At 39.4% G+C, this 24,641-nt stretch overlaps 1 protein-coding gene across 2 annotated transcripts in view; it reads left to right on the forward strand.

Moving 5' to 3' along the window:
* The first annotated feature begins 4,716 nt into the window (after positions 1-4,716).
* The window catches only part of SH3D19 (SH3 domain containing 19), an 84,139-nt gene continuing 64,214 nt past the window's right edge, over positions 4,717-24,641 (forward strand). Inside the window, exons 1-2 of one of the 2 annotated variants that reach the window (XM_034064736.1) lie at positions 4,717-4,991; positions 21,845-21,884. In XM_034064736.1, coding sequence (XP_033920627.1) covers positions 4,874-4,991; positions 21,845-21,884 — 158 coding nt within the window. In that variant the 5' untranslated portion in view covers positions 4,717-4,873. Of the gene's footprint in view, positions 4,992-7,374; positions 7,428-21,844; positions 21,885-24,641 lie in introns of those variants that run through there. The other variant, XM_031048769.2, reaches the window with a different exon arrangement.

Below are 24,641 nucleotides of genomic sequence, written 5' to 3' on the forward strand. Positions count from 1 at the left end.
ATTGCCAAAAGTGGAAATACAGAAAAAGTAACCAAAATTATTTTATATTATTAGTGGGTTTTATTATTGATAATTGTTAATATTAAAAACTAACAACTGTAAGAATCTCCCCTGAAAAGGTATTCCCCACTTGGCTGCCAATTTTGGTCTTTTGAAATAATTGGATTTGCTGCTTTCAAGCAGAGATCCTTCTCATTTCTTGAGAGCAGTCTCAAAATCCCCAGTTTTGCTTAAGGTAATTTCCCAGTGTTTCAATAAGGAGGTCTTTATTCAAGTAAATCGATAATCCTCTATTTTAATAATCTTCACTCATCATAAAACCATCTACCGCTAGACTGTCACCATGCTGATACGCTGGGATACACAAGCAGTTGCAACATTGCAAGAAGAACCTGCACTTAGCTGGAGACATTTCAGGAAGCATGCAGGCTCCTGATACGTCATTCTCCAGTTACACTAAAACCCATTGGACCAGGAGAACACAAATGGAGATCAGATTATCAGATCTTGGCCCTCAGCAACATCAGCTTCCTATGCTGGCTATATTGCCAACGTCATTCATCTGTTGAACGAGACCCGTGTTATTTTTACTCAGAACAAAAATAATGTTGTCATGTCCAAAGGCTACATTTTCCCTTTTGAAAACACTCTTTTTCATCCTTTGCATTTTAAAAAAATCCTTTGTCTGCATTCTTTTGTGGTCTGAGGCTCCTGTATCTCAGCCAAACACTGATACATTCATTGCAGGCTTCAGCTGCTTTGCAGAACCTGAATAGACATTGAGACTACACGAGCGACTTCAATTAAGCAGTTCTATAGAGCTGGTATTTTTTGTTGAAAAACAGTGTCTTTTTGCAGGGCCAAACAAAGTGGCAATTCCAGGGATGCAAGTCAGAACAGATTACTTAAAAAATAATAACTGCCAAGGTGACTAAATGTAAGCATTCAGCAGAGAGTTCAAAGACCCATTTACCCAGTTGTTTCTTTCTTTTACTCTACCATTGTGAAAGCCCAAGCATATACAGTACAGAAAATATTATAAAGTAGGATTTGAGTGAGAAATTTCCAGGTTTTAACAAGCTAATTGTAGACTTTTCGAGATGTAAGGTTTGTTTTCTTGGAGAAGAGTAGCTATGAAGATATACAAAAATCTTTTTATTCCTACGCACAGTATGCAGCAGAGATTCTCACTAAAGTACAAGAATGCAATTATTTTACCCTGCTTCTGAGACACAAATACACTGTAGTTCATGAAGGGCTTTAAAGCAGCATATGCTACATGCTGATGTGTTCCTCTTAACTACCTGAGACTACAGCAAGTGCTCTGCTGCTTTTTTGTTTGTTTTTCTTATAAAACTTTTGCAGCTTGCTCCTATGTGCACTTTTTCTTCCCCTTCTATTTTATAATTTCTGTCAGTTTATTCACTGAAAAGGAATAGAGGAGCTTCGTTCCTTGACTCTCTGGAGAGGATTTCCCACATGGCTTTAATTCCTGTTGCACTTCAAATTGCTGGGTCCAATCCATCCCTCCCTCCTCTTTGTTTCCTTCTTTCCCTGGACCCAGCAAACCAGCAGAACTCTTTTTGTGTGTGTGTTCCAATCTGAGCCAAATTATCACAAATTACACTGTCTGGCCTATGCTATTATTAGACCAGCCAGCAACTGTGGCTCTTTTGATGCTTTCACCAGCTGGTTTTGTTGCTTGTCTCAAGACCCAAAAGCACAGCACCCTCCTCCCTCTAGAAACTGCTTACCCAGATAAAGGGCTGTGTCAGGATCTTTTCCAAGACTGCTAAGGTAGATCTGCCATTGCTGCTCTGGAGCACTCCGACAGTCCCATCCATCTAGCTCCTGCAGACTTGTGAAAGCCTACCTCCTTCTTAGGTACCTCCATTATTTACGCACCTTTATCAGGTATCAAGCCTGATAAAAAAATGTATTGTTGTATTTGACAAGAAACCCTAAAACTGTTTATCTCTTGAAAATACCAACATAAAGTACAAGTGAGTCACAGCTCAGTCAATGTACAGATGAGTACATCTGGCAAGCACTTCCAATTATCTGTAAGAAATGGAACTTCGCCCTCTATCCCTTAGAGTTACATACTGGCAGATTTTGCAGCTGAGAGAAGTGAAGAGTATGTGAATATACTGTCTTGCACATTCCTGTATATTACCCTACATACACTTGTTCTGCAGGCATTTAAACCCTAAAAAACACCTCTGAGCTTGAATGCTTGTGGCATTTGTATACAGGCAACATAAATACACCTACAGAAAACATACCCTGAAGAATTCAAGCTACTGTTAAGCAAACTCCTTCTGGAGGCAAAGCTCATTATTGCATGTTTTTTGCAATAAATGTTTCAGAAATATGATTCAAGTATCTCATGTAGTGCTGCCTTGCACTTGAATCTCATTTAAGTGCTGGGAATTTTTACTTGTTTCCAGTAGTACTGAAAAACTCTTTCCAGTACTGTTTACTGCAGTATGTTGGTTATTGCTACCTGAATCTTGTATCCACATACAGATTGTATCTTAGTTTAATCTCTTCCTATTTCCTTTCTTAGTTTGATCCCTTCCTTTCTTGAAATCTGTCTTCAATCACTTCCATGCACTTCTTGAACGGTTCCTCTACCTCTAAAATTCTGTCCCTGTCCCAGCTGCATTTCCTGCTGGCAGAGCTCAGTATATGGCCAGAGACTTCATCACTTGATATATTTATTTCTAAGTATGACTTTCCCTGTGAACACTACAGAACTCTTGATGATTGTCAACATTAAATACTTATGATCCTTCTATACTGTATTATTTGATAACTTGAGGAATGATTTCTTACCCATAGCTGGAACTACTCTGTTCGACATGTTTTTCTTAGGCCTAGGATCTCTCCAAAAGTATTTTTCAGTTTTATATGCTTGGACACCTTGCTGTATTAATTTCAGCAACAAAAGAGGGTTTAATTCAATTTTCTGGGCTCTTTGAATTTGTGTTATATTCTATAGTACATTTTTGTTTTTTCCTTCCTTGGTAATGTTACATGATAGCAAGCTTCCTTTCCTTTCCACCACCCAGCAGTAGTGAAACACATAGTATTAAAAAAGGAGATACGCTGACACGGAAAATGGATGGTCCTTGTTGCTCTTTGTGGTTAGTGGAGTTTAGGAACTGAACACAGGTGCTGTATTTTGGCTCTACAGGGAAGAACCAGAACACAACAGATATTGTTTGTTTTACAAGGAGGTTCTCTTTTGTCTCTCACACATGCACATACTGGTGACTTCCCTCTCTTCTGCTATTCTTCCTCATACTTTCCGCATTGGAACTACCTTTATGTGTTTCTCAGTACAGGTGAGGCTTTGTGACACAGCCATGGAGCTTATCTGTGGCAGCACTGCTTCACTGAGGAACTTTGCATCCAGCTTAGATCATGTACAGAGAATGCTGATCTTGCATTGAAGTTTGTGAGGTGAAATCTTTGGCTTCCATGCAATCCACCCATCTGAAGCATGAAGCTTCTGAAAACGCCTATCTGCTGTACATCCAGTTTTTTTATGGCCTTATGTCCTTTTACACTATAAAGTCTTATGTACTTCAAAGTAGAACTATTATACCATTTGAACACTAAACCTTCCAGTGGAAAAAAACATCTGTTAAGGATCAATGATTGTCAAGTAAAGCACATTGACAAGCACATTTCACAACATCTGAAACATTAAGAAATGCATAGACAATAATTTGTATGATATATTTTCAGTTTTGTGATCACATACTTCTGTTTTCAACCTGCACAATCTCCTTTATTCACTATACAGACCAGAGGGTGCTTAGTGAGTCAGAACAGATATTGCTCAACATTAGAATTACTCAATGTTTTGTTGTATCTTTCTGGTCTAATTTGTGGCCACATACTGGCACCTTATTCACCTGCTCTAAAGTTGAATCTGCATTTAACTTCTTTATATGCTTTTAGTGGTGCTTAATATAGAGTCATCTGTAAAAGCATTTAGGACTTGGTTTTGCAGTAACTGTATGACTTGAAGAAGCACTGTAACTTCAATTTTAGATATGAGCAATTGAGGCCCAGAAAATAAATGTATGAAGGTTAAAACTAAAACTACACCTGACTTCGAACTGTCCACCTTGAAACGTGGCCAGATTTTTCCTATCGCTTCTGCGCTGGAAGTGTGTACCTCAACCGTTTCAAGTGTGTCCGTAAGATTACTTCTCCTTAGGTGCTTTAAACCACCCTAACCAACGCCACGCCAAGAAATACATCCTCCTGTCCGCGAATCGCAGCCGGCCGCCGCTTGAACGCTTGCCTTCCTCAGCCTATGGGCCACCCAGTGCCCGGCTCAGCAGGGCCCTGCTGCGGCCACCCCTTTCCCCTCGCCCCTAGGGGAGGAACATCTCCTATCCCCTCGCCTCGACCCCTTCTTCCCCCTTAGCACAGGGTGCTCGGGTTCAAACGACCCCCCACTAGCATCGGCCATGACAAACCCTCCCGAAGCCCAGCCCAGCCTCAGGGGGTACCTCGAGGTGCCCGCCGCGGAGGAGCGCTGCCCGGCGGCGGCAGCCAGGTACCTCCCCCCGCCGCCGCCTCCTCCGCCCCCTTTTGTGGCGGTGCCGGGCGGCCGCCGGGTTTCCTGCTGACGCCGGAGAGCCGCGGATGGGCAGGAAAGGCCGCCACCGCCACCGCCGCCTCTGCTCCAGCCCGCTGCCTCCCGCCTCGGCCCCGCTCGCCTCGCCGGCAGCAGCGCGGAGCGGGCCGCGCTGAAAGCCCGCCAGGAGAAGCGGGCGGAGAGGGCGCAGGTGCGGGGCAGGCCCGGGCGGCAGCGCTGAGGGGAGCGGACATGGCAGCCCCCGCTTCTTGAATGCTGTCAGCCGCCCCCCTGCCGCCGATGGCTGAAGCCTGGAGGCTGGAGGAGGACGAGGAGGAGCTGCGGGAGCTCGGCCGGAGGCACCGGAGGGTCGCCCTGAGCTCGGCGGCAGGTGAGGGGCGGGGGGCGGGCGGGCCGTGGCGTCTCTTGCTTTGGGCCAGCCCTGGCCCGGTCGCCGGCTCTGAGACCCTGCAAGGGACTGGGTGACGTTGGCGGTGCCGCCCCAGTGTGTGCCGACCCTGGCGGCTTCACCCACGGTCACCTCAGCTCAGGTGCAGCCGAGCCATGGGCCGGCGTGGTCCGTACACTGCGGGCTCTCCTCCCTGAGGGTCAGCCCCAGAGCCCGTGCCTTCTCTGAACTAATGCTGACACGGACATGCGCTGACCACCAGAGACAAATCCAGATGCTTAAGATGCCACATAAAGAAATAAAATGCCGATTTTTCTTGGGAGTACCAAGGTGGAGGAGCATCTAGATGTCAAAGTTGACCACATGTAACCATCTCCATGTGGATGTAGACATCAGGCCTTGCAAATAGGAGGCAAGAATCAATGTATGTGAAAAGGCATGGAGATAGGAGCTTGGAAGCAAGCAATGTCTTTATAGGGAGACTAGAAGGTCACAACAAGCATTTATTTGAAATGCCAAAATCCAGTGGACCCTGGCAGCAGTTGATAGTATATAATTCAGATATCATTGTTAACTGAGGGACAACACATGTATCACCTTCCTGTAGTCACTCAGGTGTGAATGTAAGCATTTCTTTTTCTGTCAGCATAAAAATCCCTCCAGAATGAATCATTTTTGTAAGGGCCATTTCCGGTGAAAATATCAGCCACACTGTGTATTTAAAGTTGAATTCCAAATATTCTGATTTTGTATAATTTTGATACAACCTTAATGATATAGCAGCTGATACAATTCATGTGGTTTTACATAAGCAACACTAAATTGAGTGTTCCTTTGTAGATGACAAAACCACAGCAATTTGAGGGACTGGGGAGGACAACTCAGGACAGGCAGGTCCTGTGGCTTCCGGTGACCCTGCACATGGCACTGGATAGCTGGGCAGGTGCAGGATTAACAGGAGCCTGTTGAGACCATTGTGGCTTGGCATGTGTGCAGGGTTTTGCATTCTCTAGGTGAAAGGGTGCAAAAAAACAAGCATTGGTTCCTGAATGGTTTCCTCAATAGCTGGATGTTCATGATGCTGGTCACAATGTCTGGGTTTTAAAGTACTTCTTTTGGAGATTTTTATTAGCGGAAAACATACTATTGGTTCTGCTCCTTTCATATATATATTATACATATATATATGTATATATATATAAACTTTGCTGCCTTCTTGTAGAGCAAAACTTGTTCTCACGGTTTGTCTTTAACACAATGCTACTATCAGTAATAAAGGACCTGTGTCCTTTTTTTTTAACTTTTATTATTATCTTGTCCTGCTGACAATCCCTCTTTGAAATGGGCCAGGCACTGTTTACCTTAGTAGTGTAAAGTGTGTGAATGAATGGCATTCTGCTTTAGCTGTCTCGCCTTCTTTCCATCTGTTCACAACACTCTACAGTTGAAAACAGAATCTTCATGCCACATGAAGATTCCCAGCAGAGCTTTCTTAAGGCAACTGTGAAGAGTATCACCCAAAGTGGATGAGTTTGCTGTTCTTCCCATATTTGACAATTCTCTTACGCCTTTTTTTATAAGCCTAGTGGAAATAAGTCGGGTTGTTTTGGGTTTTTTTTTTTGTTTTTGCATGTAATATGCAGTTACACTGCCAAAATGGTAATGTAAATATGTGTTAAATAAGCCTGCTGGATATTTTTGCAGGGCCTAAGAAATGTTGTAGTTCCATCTTTGCAGACAGTCAATTTAGGCATTTCAGTCTGTTAAACTAATTGTGAATGTGAGCAACTTAAATTTCTGGTGTGAGCGTGCAGGTTATGCATGAAAGTGCATAAACGCAGTTGTTCACCTTTGTCCTGCACGTATAAGGCGTGTATACAAAGTGGTGGTTGAAAGGTGAAAGTTCACAAATGCTTCTGTCTTACTAAATACTCAGACATGTAATTAGCAATGTTTTATTGGAGGACCAGAACACAGGAAACTGGAACAAAGAAGTAGTATTTTCCCTCGAAGCTAGTCACAGTTGTGCTACGCCACATACTGTAGGATGAAGCCAGCTAAACTAATCTAACAGCTTTTTGCTCCTGGAGGTGTGATTTCTTCTGTGGATGTTCACTTCTGTGTGTCAGCTCCGCTGCTTGCCTGACCTGCTGGTGAGTGGAGTTGCCAAAGTTGTGGTTTGGTGGCAGTCTGGGCTGAACTACCCAGTAGCTGCTGAGGGCTCGCTTGGAGCCCTTGTGCTCACTGGAACCTGCACCAACCTGTTCTGGTGCATTGGCTGAGCTGAGAACCATTTTTCTTGTCCACTTCAGTGGATGGGAGTCTGTTGACTCAGCTGTCTGGAATGGTTTTGTAGAGTTTGTGATGGATGTTGAAGCTGGCACAAGGGAAAGAGTAGGAACATGCAGCCAGAGGGAGGTAAGAGACTATGCCAGTGAGGAGTTAGTTTGGTTTAGGTTGCTGTGAAACTGCAGCCTGCAAGCTGTTAGAAATTTGCTCATGTGGGGGTTTTTATTTGGTTGTTTGGGAGGTTGGTTGGTTGGTCATTTTTTGTTTGTTTCTGGACTGGGGGCATTTTTGCTGGTTTAATGAGCTGAATAGGCTTGTTTATGCACTAGACAAGTGGTAGAGCTGATGTTAAAGCAGGAAATGAAAACTTAGAGACATGAGCAGATGAGATTGGCAGGACCATACCTTGTCCATGGAGCAGTTGTTGATAGCTCAGGTGACTTGTCTGTCTGCTTTTGCCCCACTGCATGTCATGACAATGGAAATGTTTTTCTGAATTCAAGAAAAATTCTGGAAAACCTGTGAGAAGGTGTTAAGTAGAGAAATCTGAGACTGGTCTAATGAAATGACTTTTGCTTTGAGAAAATGATGAGTATTTGATTAGGTTTTTTTTATACATGTATAGTATCATTAAGTGATAAGGAGGAGAACTAGGATACATTCTTAAAAATTCAGAAGAATAAAAGTAGCTGCATGAGTTCATTAAACTGAATTATCTGGTCATTTGCTGTGGGAAAGGAGGCCAGACTTGCTGGAAACCTTTAGGCTTTTTTACTGCTATATAAATAAGTAAAATAACATAATTGATTTCTACCCCTGTTGTTGCATATTTCTGTTACATACATTATTGCTCTGGTAAGTAATAGAAAATGCTGGAATTTTTATGTTTAGTGGTTTTATTTAGTTTGATTTTAATAAAATGAAAGCAAAAAAACCCCAAACAATCAACAGTAGCAAAAAAAATGAAACTAAAATCCTATTTCCTTATAGACTTGCAGGCTCTCCCCAGCCTAACTTTGGACCTTAATTTGGTGTGCTTTTCCATTCTGACTAGCCTTTTATTCTGTGACTACTGACTAACATAAGCAAACTTGCAGTAAAGTTTATAGTGAATGTAGTTAATCTTAGTTATGAATTAACATTAGTTAATTATGTGTCCTTGCTGCTGCATTAGGGCTGAGGGAATATCCCAGTATTCTGATGTTATCTAAAGTGCACAAGGCATTCTTAACATAATCAGTATCTGTATTATTTCTCTTTGAATTCTGGTCAGTGTTCCTTGAGAAAAAATAGCCCATTATGGATGTGGCAGATGTTTCTTTACTTAGAAATAAAATAGAATTGCCCAATATAGAAGTCAATAATGAAATTTATTTGGGTTCATAATGAAGAGCTATTGGGATTTGTACTTTATTGTGTGGTTAAAAGTACAGATGGTCAATAATACAAGGCAAGGCTTTGACTTAATTTAATATTGCTCTGTTTTACTTATCACAAATGCTTGTCTGTGGTTTGTTCCTACACAGTGGCTGTAAATTTTGCATGTTTTGCTGTTGCTGACTGAAATATCTCTGGTTTGTTTTGGTTTGGTTTTTTTTTTTTGTCTACACCCCCCCCCTTCATCTCATTTCTCTGTAGCATTCCAGGTGTTTTCTGGAACCTTTTAAAGTCTATAAGATAATTTTAGATTATGGGTGAAATAATCTATTTGTGGTTGGTTGATTGACTGAGTCCTTTGTTGGTGCTTGCTTTGTTGTTTGTTTTTTTTTTTCCAAAACAAGATCTAGTTCAGAGTTGGATCAATTCTTTACACTCCCACAACTCCCACATCAAACTGGTGCTGACTTGTTTTGGAAGCTGAGAACAATGAGCTGTGTCCAATATAACAAATTAAGGTTGACTATTTCACTGCTCAACATGCTGAGAGATTGTGGGGGTACATTTGTATAATGTGTCTGATGAAATTCAGTGAACATGGATTTGCAGGCATTGTGGACTTTTTACAAATAAATGAATGCTCAGCAGTTGTTTCCATGTTAATGCAAAATGTGTGTTTGGCCTTAAGAAGTAAAGAATAAGATGGTCTGAAATTCTTCATGGATCATAACATGAACATCTTGACCTTAGTACTTCCCAAGGGGTGCTGGTGACTCTGGAGCAGAGAGAAAGCATGATTAGGGGAAAGGTGACTCTAAGAGTTAGTTGCTGTGTTCTTAAAATTCTAACTAAATCTTATATTTAAGAAGCATAAAGAGCTGCACCTTACAGAATGGAATTCAGCTTTGTTCAGTTGGAAACTTCTTCCTCTGCATGCCTGTGTTCTTCAGTGCTGATCGGGAAATTGCTCTGCTTGTCCATAGTGAGGGTAACCATTATTGCCTCTTACTCAGCGAAGAATGAGTGGGGGCAGTATGTGAGCAGGTATCTGTTTTACATATTTGATCGGTTTTCTCGGACGGTCAGGAAGCAGTAGCGTTGATTGTCAGCTGGGTATTTCCCTTCCATCTTTCTCTGGGGATTTAGTCTATTTTGGTTTTGTAGTCCCAGTGCAGGCTGAAGGGCTTCAGTTTTAATAATTGCCCAGGACACCACCAAGGTAAAACACTTGGCATTTGAGGAGCACAAATAATGTAGTTTTGCTGTAATAATCTCTAACTGGTGCTGATATGTTATATCAAGGAAGTATTAAAGGGATTACCCGATTAGGCCTTTTACATAGCCAGTTTAAGATGATGTACACATTTCTACTAAACTTCATAGGCTTTGAATGTGGCTTGCTTGAGGTCACTGTAAGATACTAGCTAAAGCTTTTAAGGAAGTTAAATATTGTAGCCTATACATGGAAATTCACCAACATATCTTGAAATTCAAGTGTACTGTCAGTGGCAAGAAAAAACGTGTTTGCAGTTACTTGGCCAAGAGTGTAGACTGAACCACAAAGAATGTCTTCTGAAGAAACAATTCTTCTAGATACGAAAGCTGCTCTAAGAAAAATAACAGTAACTTCTGATAGTCTACACGGTGATTCCCTAGCCAAGGAAACTGTAGGACAAATAATAAGTATTATAAATAAATGTTAATGGTAGTACTAAATGATTAAATGGACCTTCTTCATTTAGGTTATAGCCAAAGCAAGGCACAAAAATGTATCATTGCATAAGGAGCAGTGAGTCTGTAACCAGAGAATAGCCCACTGAGTTATGGTTGCCTAAAGACCATGCTTTTAACTGTGTTGCAAGCAATCATTTCCTGTCAAGGTAACAAATGATAAATTGGGGTTGTTGCATAAAGAATAGGGATGGGCAGCAAAGGGCAGAATGAATCATAACCTCATTGCAAGAAGCTTTTATCATAGTGGTGGTTGTTTACAGATGGGAAAAACTTTAATATTTGTAAATAAATTTGCCAGTGTTTAATTTTGAGAGGTGAACTTTGATTTAAAGTCTGGGACCCACAGAGAAGCAGTGTTGACTCTCCATTAAAAATTGATATATCTCTCTGTGTGTTGCTTCAACAAGTATCTTGTACAATATATACAGTATGAAAAAAAAGTTTGATAGCTCTTAAAGGCATTTGACATAAACTTCTGTTGATGTTTATTATCTATAGTTAAATAGAGTGCTTTACATTTAGTGTGGCTTAGTTTCTCTGCTTGGATGATTTTGTCTGTGGCCATGGAAGTGAGCTCTGGGGTCACCTATTCCAGCCTCATGCTTGAGGCAGGACTGTTGCCAAGGCTAGAGCCATTCAGCCAAAGCCTTGTCTAGCTGTATCTTGAAAAGTCTATCAAAAGAGAGGGGTTTGCAGCAGCTTCTTTGCCTCCTCTTTGCCAGACTATAGAAGTCCAGCCTCCTCAACCTTCTCAATGCGCAGTCCCACCTTACTTACTTGGGTTCTCAAATTGTACAAAAATGGAGTGGAATGGCGTTGTTGCTGGCCAAGATTTTTTTTTACTGTTCTCTTGAAAATCAGCATGCACCAAAGTTACTGAAGTGTTCCAACAGCCAACTTGGGAAGACAATGTATCATCTGTTTATCTGTGGTTTATGCTTGGCAAGCATCCTTCCCTTCAGTGAAGGACAAAAATAAGTTTTGCAGGAAAGCACAGATTAAGTGGTTGATAGCATATAGGAAGAAAACTTCCTTTTGAACTGTATGAATTGTGAAAGACAGGTTTTTATTGATATTGGTATTTTTAAATTGACCATCTGATGTAGTGCTGTGTTACCTTAACTGCTTCAGGTGGTGCTGTAAATCAGGAAAGATTTGTATGGTTTTCATGTGTTATTCTAAAAACATCAGTTTGACATTCTGACTTAAAAGTTTAGGGTCTTCTTGCAAGACTTAATGGAATTCTAAACAAGGTGCTTCAAAGATGAATTTAATTGGTTTATGAAGTCTTGCATATGTTACAAAACAAATCTATACCTGCTTTCTATAGCTGTATGTAGCTGTGTTTGAGTCTGGCTCAAAGGGTTGGCTCACAGCAAGGCTGAAAAATTGCATACCATAGTAGGAGATGAATGCAGCAGATCTTATTGTTTGTGTCTTTCCTACTGCCTTTTTTCCTTCAAGCTGTTAAAGAAGTTGTATTTACTTTGTGTGTGGGTCACTGCTTCAGTCAGATTGTTCAGGCTTTTGGAGAAAATGTGATTGGATCAGAACATGCAGAAAATGTCAAATGACTGACAATGTTGCTTTCCCTTTCAGAGCCATGGTAGTAGCTCTCATGTGCCCCAGTGTGCAAACTGGAAAAAGACATGGAGCAAAAATTTTATAATTTTTTATATTCTTAGGAATGTCCTACTGGATCAGACAAAAGATTCAACTGCTCAGGTAACCTGTTTCTTATGATTGCCTATAAATGTCTTCAGGAAAGTATGCAACCAACATTGCCTATTTGATTTTTACTTCCAGAAGAGATTCCTTCCCCTACAGTCAATGTCTTAGCAACTTCTCAGTGGATGCATATGAGAGGCCCTGCTATATCTTTGCCAATGGATTTATCTTTCAGAAGTTCAATTCCTTGTTTGAATCCACTTGCACTTTTGATCTTCAAATCTTACATGATAGTAAGGAGCACAATTATTCACTGCATAAAATCACTTACCTTTTACATGCTGGTGTTTTTTTTTTTACTGGGTATTTGCTAGTTCTTGAATTGCAATGATAAATTTCCCATTGATATTTTGCTTTTTTGAACATGGTTTTGAGGATGATAATTCACACTGTTAAAAACTTGGGTAAATTTTCAAGCACTGTTTCCTACAAATGGGTTTCTGATCCATTCACCCTCTAGATAGAATATTGTATGCACAAAAAATTGCCATTTGTTTGGGTTTTTTTTCTTCAGCCATAACATTTTGCTTCTATTTAGAAGAGATCAGCTAAAACTAATATCAGCTGTTTTCTTCAGGTGATACATTTGTATTCATCACGCAGCTTGCATTAAAACCTGAGCACTCAATATCATAGATCTGCACATGAAAATTGGTTCAGGTTGTGCACATCTCTGCTAAATCATTCACAGTAATATTTGACTGTACAGTGTGCTGTGATGTTATTCATTATTAAAATATTGTTAGCTCATCCTGTTGGGACATAAACGCCTGGAAAAAAGCTCAGCATTCTGATAACTTTTTCATAATAAAGTTCTCCATCAGTGTGCTGTATTCATTTTATAACTGTCTGCACCATAAATCTAGGGTGCAGAAACTAATAGAAATGTGGGACTTGGGATCAAAGTTAAAGTTATGGAACAAATATTTCTCCTTCTACCTAGTACTTTGAAAACAGCATTTTCCGGTGCCACATTTTATCTGAAGGCAAATGCTGTAAGATTTGTCATTTGTGTATGCTTGCCAACCTTTGCAAGTATGTCTGACAAAACACCCAGGGTTCTCCTGACTGTAACACTGAAGTTCACCTGAGAATGGAGTTCCTGAGGGTAGGACAATTGCTGCCATCTACCATGTATGTTGTTTAAGCAGGTCAAGAGAGTGCTTGGAAGAATGGGACAAATGTTGCAGAATGATGAGATGGAATAATGCTGCAGACCTCATGTGACCAGTGCTCATGAGCATAGCTTTATGATGACGACAAAAAAGTTTTCCACGCTGGTGTGGAAAGCTTGCTGTAGATCACCAGTATGAGCTTTAGAAAGTGTGTGGTAGCTCCTGCCATGATATTACGCGCATTTCATTTCTAATTGCTGTCCACTAGCTTGATGTTGGTGGCTGCATTATCAAGAACTATTTAATTGAGGTGTATCATTATGGCATTTTGCTCTTGGCATCATAGCAATGTAGAAGTAGTTATTAGTGTATTTACAGAGGCTGGATGCCTCTGACAGGATGTGTAGGCCTTTCAGATGTGTGCACATGAGTGGGAAGAGGAGAGGTCTGGGAGCATATGGAAGGAGAGATACCTCTCCAAGGTACTACAGAATTGGAACAGTCTTTACCAGCATTACCAGAGTGCTTGTGAACCCTGGGTTTATCTGTGGTAAATGCAGTATCTTTTGTTTTGAGGGCTTCTGGATGCTTATGGTTTTGCCATCATTTTGCTTGGTCATTTTAAGTTGCCTTATGGTTTTTGAAGTCTCTCATTGAACAGTAAGAAAACTGCTTTATGCTACCATGAATGGCAACTGAATGGATGGATTTTGTGTTTAGAAGACTGATGACACGTTGTCTGATGTCAAGGCTAGAGGCAGCTAAAAGAATTACTTTTATAATAGCTGCTTTTTCTATTGTGTATGTTTTGAGAGGCTGGAAGAAGGAGAAAGTACAGTTGCTAAATATTTGGAAAAACAGATATGAAAGCTCTGTGAAATACTGTAATTTCTCAGGAGCCCAGAGATAGGTGCAGTCAGCTTTTGTCTGAAGTAAAAGGGTCACATGTGGAGAATGAAAGGTGTAGGTGTCCAATATGAGGGGTTGTTTATAAGGCAATTCTTGGAATTGTGACTTACTGATTTCATTTTGTACACAGAGAGGCCACAGTATTTTTACTATGATTTATATGTTTTTAAGTTGTTGAAAATTAACCATATTTTCAATTTTTAAATAAAATATAATATGCCAGGCTGTGTGTTCTGAACCATACCTATTTTTTTGCTGAGCATCCTTGAAAATCTTGCTAAGTGGTATAAAATCCCTGTGCTCTGTAGAGGTTGTTTGCCTCCTTTCATCACAGCAGGTGGTGTTTCTATTCTGTGACTTGCCATTTCCTTGTTGATCCCTTCCTTTCTTCGCCTATCTTCCCTCTTTGTAAACCATTGTTGTCTTTTTTAGTTTTAGGGCTTGAGAGGAAATCTGTATGTTCCCCACTGGATAGGCATGCAGACCTGTGTTAAAAAAGTAATGTCACTGGTGTCCAGTGACTGCATCTCTCTGTCCTTGGCACAGTCACATGGGACCTGTGGGCTGCTGCAGTAATTCTCTGATCTTTGGCATTTTTATGAATTAGCCAGGAGCTTTGGTGCACCCCCACTGTTTGAATTTGCCTTCTGCTTCAAATTCCTATCTCAAGTTGTAGTAAAACCCTAATTTAGTGTTGTTCATGTAAATCTGCACACCTTCATTTTCCCATGGACACAGAAGGCATGGCTGAGTGATCAGATTTTACTACCTTCTGAAGGAGGTGGTAGAATCTTGGTGCAAGGGATTCAGCTGTAGATAGTGATTTCTAATCCGGATGGCCATCAAGGACCGAAGGGCACACATATGCAGATTTACACACACACATGTTGTACCAGTAACAAAGGAGTCATAGGTTCTTAAATGGGATTTGGTAGATGTTTAACACCTTGGAATAGGTGTGGATAAACTCATCACACCCCTCAGTAAAATGTCTTTAGAATGCCGCGTGACTCACATCTTAAAAAATGAATTTTGGATGCTGATCTCTATGTTATGAAATTATATGCTTTGAAATATTACATGTTTCAAGAATAAACAAGTGCTGGGCTTCCTGTTCTGTGGAATACTATGAGTTGCACAACTTCTAAGTATGTGCTCAATGCTAATGGATGAGGGTTATCTCAGGTAGCAACAATTTATCAGTATATACCAACATTATTGAACAAATCAATTTCAAATTAATCCCTTTTATGATGTTTCTAGATCTTGTAATGTTTATTTTATGATAAAGTGCAAGAGACCTTTTGGGGAATAATTCATTTTGTGATACTCAAGAAAAATCCAATGCATGTGAGAAGCAATTCGGCTTCCCAGTACTTTTATTTCTGTGTGGCTTTTGGGCACAATTACCCATGTCACTGGAGGAAAATATTTTGTTAATAGGCTATTTTTAAATGCACTTCTCTAGAAAATCAGTACTTGCAACAAAGTCATTGAGGTTTAAGAATGCTCTCTTGGTGGTTTATGTGAACTGGGTAAATGACTTGGAGATTCTTTCATAATAAATAGTGACAAGGGACTGCAAAATTTTCCAATAACAAGCTATTGAGTATTTCAGTGGTATCTTAAGAGAAAAAAAATATTGTTGTTTGCCTGGTACATTCTTCTATTTTTATAGAGGTTGTGCTTTTATGGCTGAGTGTGTTGCAGTCTTTTAATAGGTAAACTTCTTTCTCTCTCTGTCATTTCATCTCCTCTGGTCTCCAAGTTCCTCACTAAGTTCAGACCTCTGCATTTGCACTCACCAGAATGTCTGATTTCTAAATAGAAAACAGCATCATCTCTAATGCTGTCAGCGGCCTCACAGGGGGAAATAATCAAGAGAGGATTTTTCTTGTTTGTTTTAAAGCTGAATTAGTTTCCTATGATATTGAAGTGGGAATAGGTTCTGCTGAATTGATAGGCAGCACATTACTGTGAATCTATGTCTCACCCACAGTGCACTTCCATTATGCACTTCCAAGTGCGTAATGCATAAGATCACACTGGAGTCATTTGTTGTTGAGGTTTGCTATCTCAACAATAAAAACATACAGTTTTGGATAAGCAAATTCAGGAAATTTTTAATTGCCTAATGGGAAAGGATTGTTGGGTTGGCGGGGAGGATGGGAAGGGTGGGATTTGCAGAGTGTTTTATATCCAAGAATAATAGAGCGTAATAGATGGAGATTCCTTTTTTTGAAAGTAGTAAGTTAGGGTGTGATTTCTCAGAAAGTGTAAACAATGATCTGAAATGTATACAACAAAAGCTGTTTCTACCACACGTGGTTTTGTACTTTGTAAGTCAAAGGAAATTGCTTAAGCAGTGGAAGTGATATCCCGTGCAGTCATAGCCTCAAATTATCCTGCCTGTGGCCAGGAATGCATATTTTTAGGAAACTGTTATTCAACAGAAAAATATACAAAACAAATAAGCCAAATGCCCTAACTTAAAGAAAATGGTTCTTCTTATTTTTATCGTGATTGTCTTAGTCAACAACAGTATTTCTCTGTGCATATCTTAGGTCCCCAGGTATGAAGTGTGCCTTTGATTAGTGTGGTAAAGGACGTGTTGTGACAGGAAAGTGTACCTACATACAGGTGTTCAAAGCTGGAAGCTCTTTTAGTGCTGGTCCACAGGCAGGGCAAAGCCCTTAGCAGCAAAATATTTGAATACATTTGGATTTGGCATATGGTGTATGAATGCTTATAAGATGGTCTTTTAATACAGTGTTTATTCACACATGTCTAAGTGTATTGCATCTATTATATGTCATGTATCAACACCCTATGGCAGGCAGACATACCATAAAGCTGATCTCTGTTGTCTAGTTGAGGAATATACAGTCTCTACAGGCATGCTAAATCTCTGGTTTGGGAAGAAAAAATAGTACCGTGCTCCTGAATGGTTAATTTCCTTTTACTGGCTGTTAGCAACATCAGAGAAACGTCTTTCAGAAACATAGACCTAACATTTCTGAAAAGCCTAGGAAGAAAGGGATTTTGTGATTATAAACCCTGTGTCTCAGAAGGTTTGAGTCAATTGGTATTTTTCTCATGGAAGTATAAAAATAAAAGTATTAGGGCTCGTCTTGAGTTGCTCCTTCTGTGATCATGATGGTGTACGGGTATTTATGTCTGCTTGTACATGAAGTATATAATCTAAGAATTATATTGCACTAAACGCTGGGATGACTTGTACGAAGATGCGGCAATTTGTACTTATAGAAGTTGCTCATTTCTTGCAAAAAGAGCTTTAGAAAAAATTGTATCCTAAATTTCCCTCTTCAAAAAGGTCTGGTAGAAGGTACAAGTGTGGTAACACGTGTATCTGCCTATACTTGATTGGGTATGTATTTTGTTTATCGTTTATGGCCTGAGAACAAGACCAGTTCCCAGCGCTGAGTCTGGTCTAGGTTCTTATAATATGAACCTTTTTGGGAAGTGGTGAGAGCTTACACAGTCTGTTTCCTTTCTCTCTTGTTTGTACAATCAGCCCCACTCCTAGGCTGGCACATATGTTCACACTGATGTACACACACTTTTGCTGTTGCAATGCAGGAGTAACATAGGAGCAAGAATGAGGGGGTGGAAATTCAGGCTCACAAAACCAAATCAGCAGCAAATGTATCATTGGCAAATGTGTCATCTGTTGTCCAGTAATTTTTTTTTCCACTTATATGTTGTAAAAGTACACAAAAGACTTTAAAGGTGACTGTAGTTAATCTCTTCAGCAAGTTAAAGAATATGGTCTTTGGATAATTACAAGTTTTTTGGTCACTAGGCTTCAAGTTCAAATACGCAACCACAGGGGTTAAATGCGTTCTTAGGTATGTGTTGGGGTCCTCCCACTGAGAGCCATGTGTGAGTTATGCTTAAGAGTGGGGGGAAAAACATTACTCCAAGTATAAAAAGCTGCAGGGATGCTTTGTGCTTACAAGTCTGTGGTACTGCTTAGTATTAAAAGTGACAGACAAGTGTCATTTCATTTGGGGGGATTATAATGTTTTGTTTCTTTTCCTGCAATGTACTGCTCCGGAGTTCAGCAGCATACTGTAGAATTTAAAGCAAGTATAAAAACTGCCTGTCTTCACAATTACAAATTTGAGTGTGTCCTGGTTTTGTGGCCTTTTGGAGTAAAGGGAAAGCTATACATAAACTAAACTAAGAAAGTTTCTTCCAAGGTGCTCATTGATCTCTCCTTGAACCTTCTGCCTTTTAAACAACAGATAAGGGACTCTGCTGTTATGATGCTAAAATACGTAAATAAATGCTCAGTTTTATGGGTTTTGTTGTATATCAGTTCCTAACAGAATTGAGTGAAATTTATAGTAGATCCTATACAGTGGAATTAATTTGCATTGTTCTGACTCCTTAGCTGAAAGAAGTGCTATAAAAAAAGAGTTGCTTTGAGCCACAGTGTGCCTTAATAGGATGGAAACCAAAAAGATTGCAGTATCAATGGCAGTTACTGCTTATCTCAGTGCAAGTAAAGCAACTAGTGTTAGAAATCCTGCACAAAGATCTTTTCCCCAGAAAATGCAGTTTAGTTTGAATGCATTCAAAATGGAGAATTTTTAAATGGAAAAATGTGAGGCTCTTGACTTGATGCAATTGGCTAACAGGGACTGTTGTGCCATTTAGCTGGATAAAAGTCAAGACACATGTTACCAAAATACTCATATGGTAGGATCCATTGCATTTCTACATGATGCCTTGTAAAGTTGCTGCATCAATCTTAGCAATCTTGGCGAGGCCCGCAGGGTTGCAAAAGTATGCTGGTTGGGGATTAATGCATTCAGATTGCAACAAGGTGTATAACTTTTTCAACAGTTGCCCATTGTGAGAATTTGACTTCTCTGTATATTTTGTACTTCAGTGTTGCCAGCATTGTGTAAAAGTCCACTTTCCCATTGCTTGGTTTATCTAGAGGATTGCTATTGTTACAGAAGTGTTGTTAAAAGCATCTCATTACTTATCATTATGAAGCCACTGCTGTGCCCTCAGGGGAAAAACCCAACAGAGATGGAGACAGCTACATGTTTTCCTGAGGCGTGTTATGATATCCTGCTCCCTCTGGTGGCTGCTCAATTCAGGACCCATAATTAAGATTAAAAAATACAATATTTCCCAGAAATGGAAATGCTATGTGTCCCTCTTTACTCCCTTCAGCCAATTAATCTTTTAAAAGCTGTGGGATGGGGGTGAGAGGAAGTTCTACTTTGGGAGGTAACTGCATTGGAAGCTCCCCAGTAGTTCGAAGCAGCAGAATGGGTGTTAACTTTCCACTCATTTCTCAATAGCATTAAATGTTTATACTTAAATTTTTTTCTAGTGAGAGCACACTTTTCAGTTGAAGTCATTCTTAGCAACAAGATACTTTGAAGAAGCTTGCAAAATAAACAGAGAAAAACAATGTCTCTGGTGTGAGCTTGTTTCTTCTGGGCTTTCGTATTCAAGAGGTGTGTGACATTACTTGAACTGGTGCTTGCATGTAATGCCAAGCTAGCATCTAGAATTGCAGAATTTAAGCACTAAATTGAAACATTCAGCTCTTTGAGTCTCTTGTTACATTTGGTACTAAATCAGTTTTAAAAGATTAACTTCACAATAACCTTAAACAGGAGCAGTTTTATTTCTACTTTAAAATGTTAACTGTGTGCTTATAGAATTATATTTGCCTTTGTTCTTTTTCATAAGACCAGTGTACATGTGGGTGATGTGCTTTCACTATGTTTAGTGGTAAATAAAATATGTGAAAACAAAGGTAATGTTTCCCGTTTCAACTTTAATTTCAATTAAATGGAAAGGAAAAGGCAATTGCATTGACTTCCGGGACGAGCAGGTTGCAACAGTGTGGCCAAGCAGTGGTGGATGTATCGACTGGATGTGGGCTGAGGGGGAGAGCTCCCAGATGCTGTATTTACATGTGCTCTGACTTCTTGTCTTCCTTCTCACTGGTTTATTCACACAGTCTTTTAGAAGTGGGAAGATTTTTGTCTGAATACTGTTAGACTGCGGCTGCATACGTAACAGGGAACACTAGTAACAAGCCACACATAGCAAACAGATTTCAGTAGGAAGTCCTGCCTTGTTTTTGATAGTGCTCACAGGTAAGGAAGCTACATGAACAAACTATGAGGATGGAAAGAGCCTTTCTGGGTGTGTTTGAACAACTGTTGCTGTAAATCTGGTTTGAGCTCTACCGTCCTGTTTCCAGCTATCAGCATAGTGCATGGTGTGATGAAATGGAGATCACTGTGAGTCAGAAACACAATAAATTATACATTGTGTGGCTATGACAGCTCAGTAGGAGCACCTATGAATAGAAAAAGCATTAGATACTTCTTTGAGCAGTGTTGATATGCAGTAATTTTTTACTGCTTCAATGAAAACATAATCAAATGAACACATAAAATGTGGAGAGGAAAATATTTCTTCTGTACATGAAATAAAACTACAGAAACAAATGTGTGTTAAGAGAAGAAATTTTATTTCAAATGCAAGAGCTTTAAGCTTAAAAATACAATCTGAGCATTTTTTATCTTTTTAGGAAGACTCTTATTCTTCTGTAATGACAAGTTTTTTAGTGAAGTGTTTGCTAACATAAGAAAAATAGCCTTCTGTTTAATATACACACAGATGGAATCAGAAGCAAAATTACCATGGTCAAAGGAAGTTATATATAGCTGTAAGACTATCCTTCTAATTGCATGGTGGATCTTTCCATAATAAATTATTAAAATCCCCTCTGATTTTAGCATATATGTATTTTAGGAGAACACAAATCTCAATGCTTCTTTCAGGTATTTCAAACATTCATGTGATAAGAGATATTCTGGACTTACAATGTAAGTGATAATATATGAACTCTAATAACACAATAGAGTGGTTATTCTGTAATGCTTGCATGATAATCTTAACTCTTATGAGAAGTGTTTTATACTTTTTATATCAGAGCTTTCAAAAATAAAACTTTTGGAAATGTATCTAGAGATGGCTTTAGCAATGGATAAATTGTTCCGCAAAATAAGTCTGAGTTGTGATTGTATTGTTTAGATTTCTATTTGCAGGTCAGTCTCATCAGTGCAAATAAGCTAATTGAAATAGGGGATAAACAAAACCCTTTCTAAAAGCACAGAAAGGTTCATTATCTAGAACACCCAGAAACTGAAGAGTTAATGATGGGGCTGCACTGGATTCAGTGTATTTGCAGATGTTGCTGCAACCAACTGCTGATTTTATTCCCATCCTGTCAGGGAACTCTGCCAGCCGTGATTCATGGAATGATTTTTTTGCGCTGAGTAATCTGTGGTTTTTCCTTTTTTCCTCTTCCCTCTCCTTATTTTTACCCTAAACTAAAGTCCTATTCATTTCAGCTAAAGGGAGGGGAAGCTTCCAAAGCATTAATACAAAACATTACATACGCTGTGTTTTGACTAGAGGAATTTTAACAAACGTTAAACTTGCAGTAATTTTACTTAGTCTCAGACAGAGTAGTCCAGTGCAGAAAAACAGTTTTATGACAGAATTAGCTTTTGGTTTTGCTAGTCATATAGTGTCACAGTTCCTTTAAGTCTTCTGTACTAGTACTGCTAAAGAACATCCAACTTTTGTGCTGATATTATGCCTCCTTTCTCACAGATCGCTCTGAAAGAAATAAACCAGACTGCCGCTCTTCAGGGTAAGAACCATATTTCTGTATTTATTCTTCCCTTCTTTTCCTTTTTTTTTCCCTTATTTTTTTCCTTGTTTGGGATGAACTAGGAAATCAGCCAGAAAAATAAAATGCCATTCTTCTACTTCTCTGTTTTGGTAACAGTAATGAAATACCAAAATAATTGTGTTAAGGGTAATGTTTTTATATTCCTTACTGGCAAAATTTTCCAATGAATTAACAGGGCTTATTAAACTGTAATTCTGCACCTTCAAATCCAAAGGCTTGTTTATGTATCACATAGGGGGTTGTTTGGTAAAACTGTGGCTTAAGACAAGAAGCTCTCATGACTTTTGCTTCTTTGGCTTGTTTGCTTCTGTAACAAGAAAAATAATTATTGGTTCAGTCAAGAATAGCAACACTTTTTATTATTTATTCCATTAAACTCATAACCATCATACCTAAGGGTTTAATACAGAGAGAAGCAAACAAATGGGTTGTAAACAAAACAGACATGCGCACAAACATTCTGGATTTAGAATTTCCATCAGCAATTCCCATGAACTTCTCAGATGTTGATTTGCAAGGCCATATCTTCCCTTTAGCTTCTGTAGTTCTCCTTCTTCTCCTCTTGTTTTTAAAAACAATCTCGTTCTCTTTTCCATATTTCTAAGCTCTCCCTTTCAACTCTCCACCAGGGAATAGGATCTCGGCCACATCCTGTGGTAGATAATGGGATTTTAATGAAGTAAAGTGATAGAGCAGACCAGCTAATACTGGCTCTTCCACTCCTTTTTGAAAAGCCTTTCCAAAGGATGGCTCTGGTGTCCAGCCTTCTGACATAACATGGCCTTTTTGTTTGACTTTTACAGTCTGATTTTTTTCTCTGTTATATTTTTATGGTACAGTGGGGTAGCTTTTATAGCTAGAAGAACAGAGGGAACTGTAGCCTTTTCTTATAGCACAGTTGATGAGTTGTATCTATTGTGTGATGTAATGGAAGAGAGAATGCTTTTCACTTTCCTCCCATATCCACAACAGCACTGTAGCTGTTTCCAACAGTGTGTTTAAGTTGCAGGGGAGTATTGCCTTTGTCTTCGGTTACCTACATTACTTATGTCTAGTTAAAACATCACTGTATGTCCTGGTTTCCTTCTGTAATTAAAAATATTTAGCTTTTTTCTTCAAAATGATGTAGTTACATGGAGTTCTACATGTCTGAAGATTTACTAGATCATGTCATATTACAATAATGTCAAATCCAAATCATTATCAAAAGGAAATCTGATTTTATAAAGGTGTTTAGTTTAAGCTTGAAGCAGCTTCAGTCTGTTTCCCCTTCTTCTGGCTGATCCTCCCCACCAGTACCATTTTGTTTTGGAGTATATTCGAAGTTCTAATTTGGAACCAAAAGCAAAGTGAAACTTCTGATTTTTTTTCATGGAACAGGAATTTCACATGTGGACCAGCCCTCACAATAGAACATTTCTGTCAGTTGTCTGGGTTACAGATTCCAAATTCTCATTTGGAAAACACAGGGAAATTAACAGGATGATGTAGGTGGCTCATAATGTTCAGAAAAAAGCAGCTCTCAACAGTCTTTTATTCCAACTAGTAGTGCATGCGCTTTCTAACCATGTATTATGTGTCTTCTGCTCCCTTTTCAGTCTCATTGGGCATCATGTCATAATCATTCCGCTTTCCAGGATGAACTATGAGAAAGAAAGTGTGGTTTTATGCACACCTTGCTGCTGCTTCTAGGCTAGAGCAGAAGCAGCCTGCCTTACTTATATGATGTACTGTGCTAATTGATATTGCTACACTCTGTGGTTCATTTCTCATTATAGTTGGAAGCATAACCCTGTGGCAGCAAATTGCTGGGTCAAATTCTTATCTCCAGTCTGGCCATATCATGTCTGGGAAAAGAGCTGCAGCCACAGGAAGACTAGAGTCCCCTGCTGTAAGAGCTGAGGGAAAACTAAATAGTGAAGTGTGCAAGACTTTAATTAAAGTGCAAAGCACACTTCTTGTGTAAAATGGGCAGCATTTCAGAGCTCTTTGAGTTCCATTTGGGACAGTTTTATGGCTTATGCCATTTTATAATGAGCTACTACACAGAACACTTTTCTCTCTGGGGACACTTCATGACAAAGGAAGAAGAAAATAAAGTGGCTCAAGGGCATCTTGTCTACTTTCTTCTTAAGCTGTATGTGCTGGGATGCATCTGTCAAAAGAACAACATGCCATCCCTCTCATAATCTAAAGTGGAACAAAAATGATCCTGCAGGCCTTTGTAGCTGGACTTAACATCTAGTAACAAGAATTTCTGTACTAGAATCACTATAAAATAATGAAGATGGGCATGAGAATAATAGGTGACCAGATAAAGAGCTATCCAGTGAGCCTCAAGAAAGGTAAATAGCTTAAGATGAAATAGTGGGTGTAGGTGTTTCCAAGAGAGAGACAGAGAAGTAGAAATTTATTTCATAAAAAGCCCTGATGAGTTCTTGCCCAGCAGTTGTGATTAAATTAGTTACAAATGTGGAACACTGGGATAAGAAGAGAAAAAAAACCAAACAAATCCAACCATCACCACCGCCTCCTCAGGCTCTGTAAGGTTATGTTTTAGTCTGGAACATGATCAGCTTAATAAAAAATATTTCTTGCGGTTGCAGGGATCTAAACTTGTCCTTTCCAACACTGTGTTCTTACATGTTTCTGTGTCTGTGTATTTCTAGATCAGCTTGTGCTTGAGTCTCCACAGTATGAGGGATAAAGTGCTCT

The sequence above is a fragment of the Melopsittacus undulatus genome, chromosome 7 (assembly GCF_012275295.1).
Source record: "Melopsittacus undulatus isolate bMelUnd1 chromosome 7, bMelUnd1.mat.Z, whole genome shotgun sequence".
Lineage (NCBI taxonomy): Eukaryota > Metazoa > Chordata > Aves > Psittaciformes > Psittaculidae > Melopsittacus > Melopsittacus undulatus.